This window comes from Neoarius graeffei, chromosome 24 (assembly GCF_027579695.1).
Source record: "Neoarius graeffei isolate fNeoGra1 chromosome 24, fNeoGra1.pri, whole genome shotgun sequence".
Lineage (NCBI taxonomy): Eukaryota > Metazoa > Chordata > Actinopteri > Siluriformes > Ariidae > Neoarius > Neoarius graeffei.
The window spans coordinates 13,374,376-13,386,587 of record NC_083592.1 but is presented as its reverse complement, the minus strand read 5'-3'; the positions used below and the strand labels follow the sequence as shown (position 1 = coordinate 13,386,587).

Here is a 12,212-nt window from a genome sequence, read left to right as displayed (position 1 = left end):
GGGGGGGACGTGGGCTGGTTGAACTGATTGAAGTCATTCAACTCGTTCGCCCTCTCCACTGTCCCCTCAACGAATCTGGTCTTTGTATTGTGGCCTGTGATGGTTTTCACACCTTCCCAGACCTCCCTCATGCTGTTCTCCTTCAGCTTCTGCTCCACCGTTCTCCTGTAGCTGTCCTTAGCTTCCCTCATGCAGCAATTTCACCTCCTGCTGTGCTGCTTTCATCGCCTCCCTATCCCTGCTCCTGAAGGCGGCCTTCTTCCTGTTGAGGACAGCTTTGACTTCCTGTGTTACCCATGGCTTGTTATTAGGGTAACACCGTACAGTCTTAGCGGGGGAGACCATGTCTGCACAGAAGTTGAGGTAATCTGTCAGACAGTGTGTCGGCCCCTCTATGTCCTCAGTGTGAGCTAAGCAGCACATCCCAGTCCGTGATGTCGTAGCAGTCCCTGAGGGCATCTTCCATTTCAGGGGACCACCTCCTGATGGAGCTAGTTGTTGCAGGCTGCCTTTGAACCAGGGGGGTGTACTTCGGCTGTAGAAGAACCAGGTTGTGGTCAGACTTCCCTAGTGGGGGTAGGGGTGTGACACTGTATGCATCCCTTATATTAGCATACAGCAAGTCAATTGTCCTGTTGTTCCTTGTTGGACAATCCACAGCCTGGTAAAAAAAGCAGCCAAAGTAGAGTCCAAAGTAGCATGATTAACGTCCCCAGAAATGATGATAAATGCCTCAGGGTGCTGTGTCTGCAGCCTTGCTGTGACAGAGTGAATCCTCTCACATGCTGCATCTGCCTTCGGAGGGATGTAAACACAGATGGTGATCACGTGACTGAACTCCCTCGGCAGATAATATGGCCGCAGGCTAACGGCTTGCAGCTCCAAGTCCGGACAACACAAAATTGTCTTTATGGAGATGTGTCCCGGGTTACACCAGCAGTTGTTAACATAAATGATGAGTCCCCCACCTTTGCTTTTTCCGCATGTGTTAGTGTCTCTGTTGGCTCTCACAGCAGTGAATCCCCACAGGTCCACGTTAGCATCCGGTACAAGGTGTGGTATCCATGTCTCCGTAAAGATAAATAAGCTGCTCTCCCGGTAAATCCGCTGGTTGTTCAGAGTGGAAAGCTCGTCGGCTTTATTCGGCAGCGAGTTCACATTCCCTATGATAACGGAGGGAATGGATGGTTTGTAGCACTGCCGGTTGTCCGCTAGCCTAGCCTTTAGCTTAGCCCCGGCTTTGCAGTCCCTGGGTTTCCTCCTCAGCTCTGCCGGGATGGGGTGTCGTATCTCGGCTCGTCCCATTGTTTTCAGGGCCAGCAGCTCCTTTCTCGCATAAGTGAGAAAACTGGCTCCTGGTTGCGTGTTAAAGTTAAATATATCCATGTTATATAGTTAAACACACTGTCTTCGTAAGAAGAGCAAAAAAGTTTAAAAAAAAAAAAAAAAGGTGGAAAAAAAAGAGGTTTAAAGAGCTAAAAACTACATAGCTACTGGAGAGGCAGCCGTCTCCCCACAGCGCCCATAGGGTTTCTGGCGCTGTATAATAGTCCTTTGTTTTCAGTGTGCATTAATGGGTCAAGAAAGGGAAAAACAGCAGAACTAAGTCATCTTTGTCTGCAGGTAGTGAACTGCGGAGGCGTTCAGAGTGGATTTGGCTTCACACTTAAATCTTATTTTAAGTAAAATACATACAGTTGTGTTCAAAATAATAGCAGTGTGTTTAAAAATGTGAGTAAAGCTCAAAATCCTTATAATAGTTTTTATTTCCATGCATTGGGAACACTGCACATTATATTCTACATCAAAACATGAAGAAAAATGTATGAATATTTTAATTACTTTACAGAAAATGAAGAAAAATGAACATTGGGCTGTTCAAAAAAATAGCAGTGTCTGCATTTTTCATTACAAACTCCAAATATTTACTGTATAAACTGAAAAAATCTTAAGGATTTAGTATTCCTGTGAATCACTAAACTAATATTTAGTTGTATAACCACGGTTTCTGAGAACTTCTGGCACCTGTGAACAGGTATTCCAGCCCAGGATGATTTGACAACATTCCACAATTCCTCTGCATTTTTGATGTCACCCCACAAGTTTTCTATCGGATTAAGGTCCAGGGATTGGGCTGGCCACTCCATAACTTTCATTTTGTTGGTCTTGAACCCTGATGCTGCTCGCTTACTGGTGTGTTTGGGGTCGTTGTCTTGTTGAAACACCCATTTCAAGGGCATTTCCTCTTCAGCATAAGGCAACATGACCTCCTCAAGTATTTTGATATATGCAAACTGATCCATGATCCCTGGTATGCGATAAATGGGCCCAACACCATAGTAAGAGAAACATTCCCATATCATGATGCTTGCACCACCATGCTTCACTGTCTTCAGAGTGTACTGTGGCTTGAATTCAGTGTTTGGGGGTCGTCTGAAAAACTGTCTGCGGCTCTTGGACCCAAAAAGAACAATTTTACTTTCATCAGTCCACAAAATGTTTTTCCATTTCTCTTTAGGCCAGTCGATGTGTTCTTTGGCAAATTGTATCCTCTTCAGCGCGTCTTTTTTTTAACAGTGGAACTTTGCGGGGGCTTCTTGCCGATAGATTAGCTTCACACAGGCGTCTTCTAATTGTCACAGTACTCACAGGTAACTTCAGACCGTCTTTGATCACCCTGGAGCTGATCATTGGCTGAGTCTTTGCCATTCTGGCTATTCTTCGATCCATTCGAATGGTAGTCTTCTGTTTTCTTCCACGTCTCTCTGGCTTTGCTGTCCATTTTAAAGCACTGGAGATCATTTTAGCCGAGCAGCCCATCATTTTCTGCACTTCTTTACAGTATACGTTTTACCTCTCCAATCAACGCTTTAGTCAAAGTACGCTGTTCTTCTGAACAATGTCTGGAACGACCCATATTTCCAGAGAGAAATGGATGTACAACATGTGCTGGCTTCATCCTTAAATTAGGGCCACCTGACTGACATCTGTTTTTTCACAGAATGAATGATCTCACTAATTAAACTCCACACTGCTATTATTTTGAACACGTCCCTTTCACTTAATTATTCGATTACACAGACTCGGGAGCATGCATATCATGAATGTTGGGTCTGTTGGTTTTCTTTGACTCTGCTACACCTACTGGTAAATTATTTGCCATGTAGTAATATAATTTCCACCAAAAACAGTGACTGATCTGGTTAGTCGTGTTGGACTGCTATTATTTTGAACACAAGTGTAATTCAGGTATAATCATATTTATGATGAAATCCGAATGAGGAGTGTAATCTGAAAGGAAGCTGTGAACATTAAATATTCACTCAGACTTTTTACCACTGACTCCCCCCCCCCCCCCCCCCCCCCGTTCCCCTATTTATTTATTGTGCCATGTCCTGATTTACAATTCATCTACAGATGTGAATAATTTTAAAACAGTCCCAAATGTTTAACTAGGTGTGTCCCGGTTAGTCATGATGTATGATCAAATGATCACTTCAGCACTGACTTGAAATATATTCCCGGCTATGACCACTCCTTATTTCAGTGTCTCGTCCATCTTTATCTTCCCAGATGAGCTTTCTAACTGTTTAAATACATATTAAAATAAGAGACTCCCTTGCTGTTTTTCCTCCAGGCGGGTCTTTTTATTGACAAGGGAGTGAAGACAAGCAACGCCAGCGCTACAGATCCTCGCGAGTATCTCTGCCTCGACAACGACGCCAGGTCTGACCCTGATCACATTTCGCACTGAAACAACACACAAAATATGCACTGTGAAAAATAGTGAAAATGTCTGTAAATCCTTAAAAAAAAAAAAATCTCGACGGCTTGGGTAAACCAGGAAAGCCTCAATGAATGTGCATTCCAGCAATTTCTGCTAGAAGCTCTTCCTCACAAGCAGTCTGATTGGCTGGTCGAGGAAACTGCCCAATGGAATGTGGAGATGAAAATGAATATGTTGTAATCTGTTTGACACTAGTCAAGAATGAATATACTTCTGTCCACGTTCACTGGATGTGAGCAATCGTTCGTTCTGACTGGCTACTCTACTAGGATTTCAGCTCCTATACCATGAGTAGAGAAAAACATGATGGCAGAGCGTGTTGCTGAACCAACCGAGGACGAAATTAGACTTTTTTTTCTAAACTTTTCAAGAATTATCGCATTTTTCACAAATTGCTCCTGTCATTTTGCCAGTTTGTTTACCTTCTAAACAGAAATGATTTTGTCGGATGTTTTTGTATAAAGTTTTTATTTACCAAATTTGCCAAAAATAAAAATGCAGTTTCTCGAAATCCAGTGAATGTGGATAGAATAAAACAGTTATTCTACTCAGTCTCGTCGTACATAGCTTATAGCCAACTCGGTGCTACGTGCCTCGTCAGCTATCAGCTCATGTACAACTCAATTTCACAGAGATGCCTACTAGTACGGATTGGCCATATTTTGTACGGAAAAGTTACGTGAATACGATGTTACGGCAAACAGTGTTATTCTGTACGGAATTATTATAAAGTCTTAAATTCCAGTGAGTTGTTTTTAAATGTCCAAGCGACTTTTTCAATCCATGCGCGATTCACGGCTAGGCTATTTATTTTTACGACAACCACACATCCTGTGTGTGACATGCGCAGGTTCCGCACATTTGTTCGCGCTATTTTCGATACGGTAGAGTGGCCGTGCATTACACCCAGTCAAAAGGGCAATGGATACGCGCACTGTAAACTGTGTAGAACTGACATTAACATCACTCATGGTGGTCGCGATGACTGCATGTCAACTACAAAAAAAAACAAAAACATATGGAGTATGCTGAAATGGCGTGTCAGGCGGAAAGTAAGGCTACGTTCACACTGCAGGCTGAAGTGACTCAAATCCGATCTTTTCGCCCATATGTGACCTGTATCCGATCTTTTATTGACAATATGAACAACACCGATCCGATTTTTTCAAATCCGACCCAGGCCGTTTGGATATGTGGTCCTAATTCCGATTCCTATCCGCTCTTTTCATATGCGACTTCAGTCTGAACCGCCAGGTCGCATTCATCCGACTTACACGTCATCAACAAGCCACAAACGTCACTATTCTGCGCTGAAGTAGGCGGCGGGTCTCTCAAAAAAAAGTTACAACAACATGGCGCATAATCACGGGCGCAGATAGAGGGGGGGGACTCGTCCCACCCAGATTTAAATTCACTTCGTTCGGCCCCCCCCCCCCCCCCCCCCCACACACACACACACTTTGCATAAGGCAGACCTCACGGAAAAATCAAAAGACTAATTACCATTTGGTTTATTGAGGTGCACAGCAGTGTATACATAGTTGCAACAACTCACATAAAACAAAACAAAGACTGATATTCGGTTGGTTGAGCTGCGCAGACTGCACAGGTTGCGAGCTCGAGCTTGGTTGCTATGGTAACCCACAACAAGTTTGACAGGCATATCGGGGTTGGGGTTGGTTTGCTGGCAGCTTTGTCCCCCCCCAGTTTTTTTTTTCCCCCCCAGTTCAAAAAAACGTATCTGCGCCCCTGCGCATGACATCAATGCGAGGGACGCTTCAGGCTGTGAAGGTTCTGAATCTTCTCAATGGAAGGACGCAGAGGTTAGGGAGCTGATTTCCATTTGGGGGGATGCAGCTATTCAAGCTAGATTGGATGAGTCATACCGCAACCGGGCGGTTTTACTTCCGTAAACACTGGCCATGCTCACTGCGTGTGACGTCGTCGTATCCTGCAATGTGCATGCGGAACACTTTTAGATCGCTTTTCGTTCATACTGAGGATCACATACAAGTTGCATATATTTGTTAATGTGAACGACCTCACAAAAAATCGGATTTCACAAAAAAATCGGAATTGAGCATTAAGCCTTGCAGTGTGAACGTAGCGTAAATCTGGGGGTATCCGGCAGTTTTTTACGAAATCTGTGGATGAAAAGACACGGAACGTGACACGTGCTGAAGCGGTGATGGTTGACCTGTGCTTGGAGTTGAACTTGCCAATTAGTGCCATGAAATGTGAGTTAAACTTATTCAGTTTCTTTTTACATGTCTGATTTTTATTCACTGAAATATCAAACACTGGCTGTACTTCTTTAATTCAAAGTATTTTCAGTGTTGCAAGTGCAAATGTACATGTAGTATGATCAAAAACAGAATTTTATGATTAGTGCTGTTGGGATTGTGGCAAAAAATTGATCATTCCACTGTTTTAAATACAATTATAAATGTCATTTTATTCAATGTCTCTTCCGAAGCATTATGCTGAAGTATTTATATATTGGGACATTAAGATAACAATGTCGGACTCTCTTTGGCATGAAATAAGAAATTTTTTTTTAATTTTATTAGAATCCGTTAACAGGTAGAACATTTTGCCAGGCAATATAATATAATACTTTTGTGGAGTTACATTCAATACCAATGACTGGTCGTCAACCGTAATGTCTGCAAACAGGGAACACTATTGTATTTATAAAAATGTGATCTATTGTATGCTCTAGAAATTTGTTGAGTGGAAATTCAGTTGAGATGGCTGCTTGCGTTTTGTTTATTCAATTCACACAAAACAGTTCTTTTTAATAATTTAAATGTTAAACATATTGGTATATACACCTCTTTATAATGGAAATGCGCATAAATTAAGGTTAGACTACTGAAAGTCATTCCAAAATACTGAACAATGTTTTCAAGAATACTGAAATTCAAAATTTGGGGTAGGCATCTCTGATTTCATGGAATAACTGTTACACACAACTATACTGTACACATTACACTGTTTGTCAACCTGGGAAAAGCCATCGAATGATGGGTGAATTTTGGCAAACAACCAAGAAACATGAAAAATCGTGCTCTGTAAGTTCAGAAATGTTTTTCATTACTTTTTAATCATTCAGTTGTGTAATAAGCCAGTCTACCAAACACAGTAGTAAAAGCAGTCAAATTTGTCTTAAAAAAAAACATGATAGTGAAGTGTCGTTTCCTTACACAGTCAATGTCTCCATTAGAACGAGGTGTTCGATAGCTGAGCTGGGTTGTGTAACGAAACTGACGCAATCCTAATCGGTTCGGTTTGTAATCAGATTAGGAAATAATTTCTCTGGTGTTTTTAATACTGAGCCTGTATGAGGATAAAACATTCAGCAGGCCAGTCACCAGTGACGGGTAGAAAAAGGGAGGAAAATAACATTTTTCACAGAGTGAGAAGTGTTACTGTTAGAACTGATCACAAAACTGAGATGTTATTTTTGGTAGCATCATAAAAGTGCACAAAATAGAAAGTGTGTGAATTAAAACTGCAGTAAATGTGCAGTTGCTTCTCATCTGAGGACTTGTATATGGATAGCATTGTGTAAAATCATGCTCCGAGTCCCATGGGCGACAGCTTCTGATTTTATTTTTTTTTAATACGTGTGTATTTATACACCTGAGAGACTTTGACACTGTTCAGTGTAAACAGCACTTGTTCACTCTGCACTTGTTCACTGTGAAGTGTGTGTAAGTAAACACCAAAAACTACAAGGCCTCCCGTTACACTGGCTTCACTCTGTGTGTGTTAGTCACAGGTATCTTACATGGGTGAAACTGGCTTAGAGCCTGACCAGTGTGTGTGTATGTGTGACTCAGGTTTCGTCCCCATGAGAACTCTGACCCGACCAGGCCACGTGTGGCTGCTCTCGTTGACACGCTGATCTCCTTTAAGAACAATGACCTCGGTGCCTGGATCCGTGGCGGGGACATCGTCATAAAGAACTCTGGGTTGGTGACATCAACAAATATGATGTGATGTGTGTATGACCAATAAAACATGAAATCGTGTAACACCTTGTCACTTTTTTGCCACAGATTTGCAGACAACGGCGTTGGACTGTCATTTGCAAGGTATTCTGTGTGAGAGAATCACAGATGGTAGCTGCATCTTGGCCGTGATCACATTATCCGAACACACAATTTGCTAAAGCATGGATAAAACAGAGATACATTTAAGATTTCATGACCAGAAGGGACTATAAATCCCATTAATCCAAACAGAAAATTCCCAGCTTGCTATTGTCACGCGACCCAATAGCAACGGTAACTATGACGCCATGACAGGGGGGCACGCTTGTAGTGCTTCGTTCAGCCGAGTTAGTGGTTATTGATCAGTATGGGAAGGTTTTGCTGCGTTTTTGGACGTACAAATTGTTTGAACGAAACAGACATCAGATTTTTTTTAATTTGCCAAAAGTAGTACTTCATTGGGGCGGCACGGTGGTGTAGTGGTTCGAGCCCCATGGCCGGTGAGGGCCTTTCTGTGCGGAGTTTGCATGTTCTCCCCGTGTCCGCGTGGGTTTCCTCCGGGTGCTCCGGTTTCCCCCACAGTCCAAAGACATGCAGGTTAGGTTAACTGGTGACTCTAAATTGAGCGTAGGTGTGAATGTGAGTGTGAATGGTTGTCTGTGTCTATGTGTCAGCCCTGTGATGACCTGGCGACTTGTCCAGGGTGTACCCCGCCTTTCGCCCATAGTCAGCTGGGATAGGCTCCAGCTTGCCTGCGACCCTGTAGAACAGGATAAAGCGGCTAGAGATAATGAGATGAGATGAGACTTCTTCATTGGGGGAAAAATTTCTAAATGTAGAAGGGAAAAATGGGGCGGAAAACATTCAGTGGGACTCAGTGTTGGAGAGGTCAAAAACCCAACAGGATGCTTACTTCATTTCCATGAAGGTAAGAATTAAAAAAAAAAAAAACACAACTGCAGTGTGGTGCTCATTCTTATACAGTGAAGTGAACATGAGCAACACAGCGGCTCTGCGCAGCCTCGCCTTCGCCGAGACTTGGTGTATTTACGTTCCGGGATCCTTCAGACCCAGCCATTATGGGAAACGCCTGATGCTGATTTGAGCACAATCAGCATGCACATATAAGGACACCAAGGCTTTTGGAAGTATTATCATTATCACAGTCATGTATGTTTCTGACTGGTTTCGTTTGATTTTGTTAATATCACACCTGCTAATAAACACGCTTCCTGCACTTAGAGCCGTCTACCACCGCATACCTGACGGAATACTTCGACAAAGGCTCCGTGAAAAAAGCGTGCTGATTGCACTTAGATCAGCATCAGGTGTTTCCCATAATGACTGGGTCCCAAGCACGTGCACAACACGCTCTGAAGGATCCCTGAATGTAAATGCACTTTAGGTCTCTGCGAAGGTGAGGCTGTGCAGAAGCTCATCTTCACTTCATCGGATAAGAATGAGCACCGCGCTACAGCATAATTTCACAGCTGCATATGTATTTTAAATTCTTACCTTAGTGTAAATGAAGTGAGCATACCATCAGGTTTTTGACCTCTCCGTTCAACACCAAGTCCCGATGAATGAATGGTTGTGTCCCCAATTTTCCCCTTCTATGTTTAGAAATTAAAAAAAAAAAATCTGATGTCTTTATTTCGTTCAAAATGATTTTCACATCCAAAAACGCAGCAAAACCTTCCCATACCGATCGATAACAATTAACTCGGTTGAATGAAGCATGACAAGCGTGCCCCCTGTCATGGTGGTGTAATTATCATTGCTACGGGGTCACATGACCGTGCAAAGCCTCTATTAAACACATGATCAAGTCGCACTGTTCAATCTGACATGCACAAACTTCTTTGCTTTCAATTCTAGTGTGAAAATTTTAAATAAAAATTTAGATAAATGCATCATTAGGTGACCGGTACCTTCATTTACCAAATATTTACACTTGGTGCTGCATATTGTGTCATACAAGACCAATGTTAAACTCGTTAGAAAGCAATTGAAGATTTGAAACTCTCAAAGCAGTTTAACCTGTGCTTGATTAAATAAATCACTGCAGTGATGAGCCCGCCCTCCCTCTCTCTTTTTGCTGGATCAGTGATGGCAGTTACCCTAACGATGTGGGCTCCAGTCAGGAGGTGTCCGAGTCTCTGTTTGTGGGCGAGAGCAGGAACCGTGGCACCAACGGAGGACAAAATAAATACTGGGGTGTTGGAGGAGTGGATGGAAAGCAGAGGACGCAGCCCCGAAACAAGTGAGTGTTCCATAATTCATCGCCACATAAAAAATTGAGGGGTTGTAACAATTTTTTTTAAAATCAATTTATTATTAGTCTTACATTAAATTAGATTTAGTCCCTGTGTGAGCTGTTACTGGGGTGTAAAAGTTTTCCACATGATATGATTCGATTGAGGAGCTTCTGATGGAAAGAATCAGAATTTGGGATACGCATACTGTTAGTTCACGAATGATGTTACTATAGAAACAATAACTTAGAACAAGCACATTAATATAAACCTTGCAACTGGTACTATGGAGCGCTTGCATGTGACGTCACAGCCGATCCAGATTGTGACAGACGCCATCGTGTCGGTCAAACGCCATATTCCGCCTTCTACTTCTACTTCTGGTTTTACTTCTACCTTTTCTTCTGGAAAACCCTACTATATACAATTCTACTACAATGGCTGCGGCTACAAGCTCTCCCTACCTGTGCACGTTTTTTTATGTTTTTTGTGTGTATTTTTGCGTGTTGTTCGTCTGTACCGGACTTCAATATCCACTACAACCGTATGGACTTACTGGACATTGGTTTCCAGCAGAAAATGACGGTTTGTAGCGATTTCCATCGCATGCACAACATTCCAGACGAGAAGAAAAAAAAAAAAACATTCCGGACGAGATAGCGAGACCAGCGGGGTCTCCGTGGATTGTTATTGGAAGCAAAGCTAAGGAGGCGGCGCCGGGAGCCGAAGCAAAAGCGAGGCTGCAGAGCCGGCCTGTTGACTAAGCTCAGAAAACAGCCACTCAAACCTCCACTGCTAAGCCTCTACCTCTCCAACGCCAGGTAAACAAGACGGACGATTTGAAATTACAGCTGGAATTACCTTATTCTATTCTATAATCGGCTGGTCAGTGCTATACTCAATACTTAAGTGACTTACCCGTCCAGTGAGGATCATTTTCTTGTTTACAAGATGCCACATCTGAGTCGCTGACAAATCCTGAATTTCTGTAAAGATAACTGTGCAGAGATTTATAAGCACGCAGCGCTTCACCACTGAACAGCGAGGGAAAGTTAATGAGGTAATTATACACGTCCGGGTATTCCACCTCTGGCAGTTCCATATCCACTGACACGGTCGTGAAAACTCCGTCCGGAAAGCCATAAGGGTCACTAATCCGTAGATCGTTTATTTTAGACATATATCTAGTTATCTGTTCATTAGAAAAATGAGCCGTGTAGTCCGTCGGTTGAAATTGATCCATTCTGTACACGAGTGCAGCAGTATTCAGCTGTGCTGTTGACCGACAAGATGGCGGCTGTGTACTTTCCGGTCACGTGACTGCAAGATCTCTATAGTCAGAGCTGCTGCTGTTAAAAAAAAAAAAAATTAATTCAACACTTACCATGGATGCAAACGGCGCGCCTTTTGGCGGATGCCGCCTTCGTGTAGATCCGATGAGGTTTTTTTTGGGGGGGGGCGTTGGAGTGTCTGATTATAATTTCATCAAAGTAAATTCTGTATTAAAATTACTAAATAAGCAAATGCCGTTACAGTCCATGAAACAGGAAGTGTAAGTATGAGAAGAAAACAGTAAATCAGAAAGCTGAGCATGTAAAGCCAATTGGCTGCGCGCCATTATCTGCTGCTGGCCGCACTTCTCTGCACGCGCAAGGATTTCCATCAGTCCGACGTAAGTTACGTAATTGGCTTTACGTGCGCAGCTTTCTGATTTACTGTTTTCTTCTCATGCTTATACTTCCTATGTTTCATGGACTGTAACGGCATTTGCTTATTTAGTAATTTTAATACAGAATTTACTTTGATGAAATCATAATCAGACACTCCAACCCCCCCCCCCCCCCAAAAAAAAAACTCATCGGATCTGCATGATTCACACAAGTCCCCCAGACAGCCGTGAAAAAGGCGGCATCCGCCAAAAGGCGCACCGTTTGCATTAGGGCTGCGTACCTAAACGTAACATCAGGTACAGGTACCGGTACAGAGGTTTAGGTACAGGTCCGGACCTGTACCTGAACAATTTGACAAATTCTTCTAAACTTCTTTAATAATGACAGAAACATTAATAAACTGTTGACAACTTGTCAGTATCTTTATTCAAAGAAAACCGAACATAACTAGGTTTCCTACCTCACTTCTCAGTCACCCTCTCAGTCTCACACTATAGTTAAC

The 12,212-nt window shown here is 42.7% G+C and overlaps 1 protein-coding gene across 1 annotated transcript in view; it reads left to right on the top strand.

Annotated features, from left to right (window-relative positions):
* cemip2 (cell migration inducing hyaluronidase 2) overlaps nt 1–12,212 on the top strand; it is a 103,119-nt gene that overhangs the window by 53,837 nt on the left and 37,070 nt on the right. The window contains exons 12-15 of the mRNA XM_060906735.1: nt 3,638–3,726; nt 7,633–7,764; nt 7,852–7,887; nt 9,893–10,048. Of these exons, the coding sequence (XP_060762718.1) occupies nt 3,638–3,726; nt 7,633–7,764; nt 7,852–7,887; nt 9,893–10,048 (413 nt within the window). The remainder of the gene's footprint in view (nt 1–3,637; nt 3,727–7,632; nt 7,765–7,851; nt 7,888–9,892; nt 10,049–12,212) is intronic.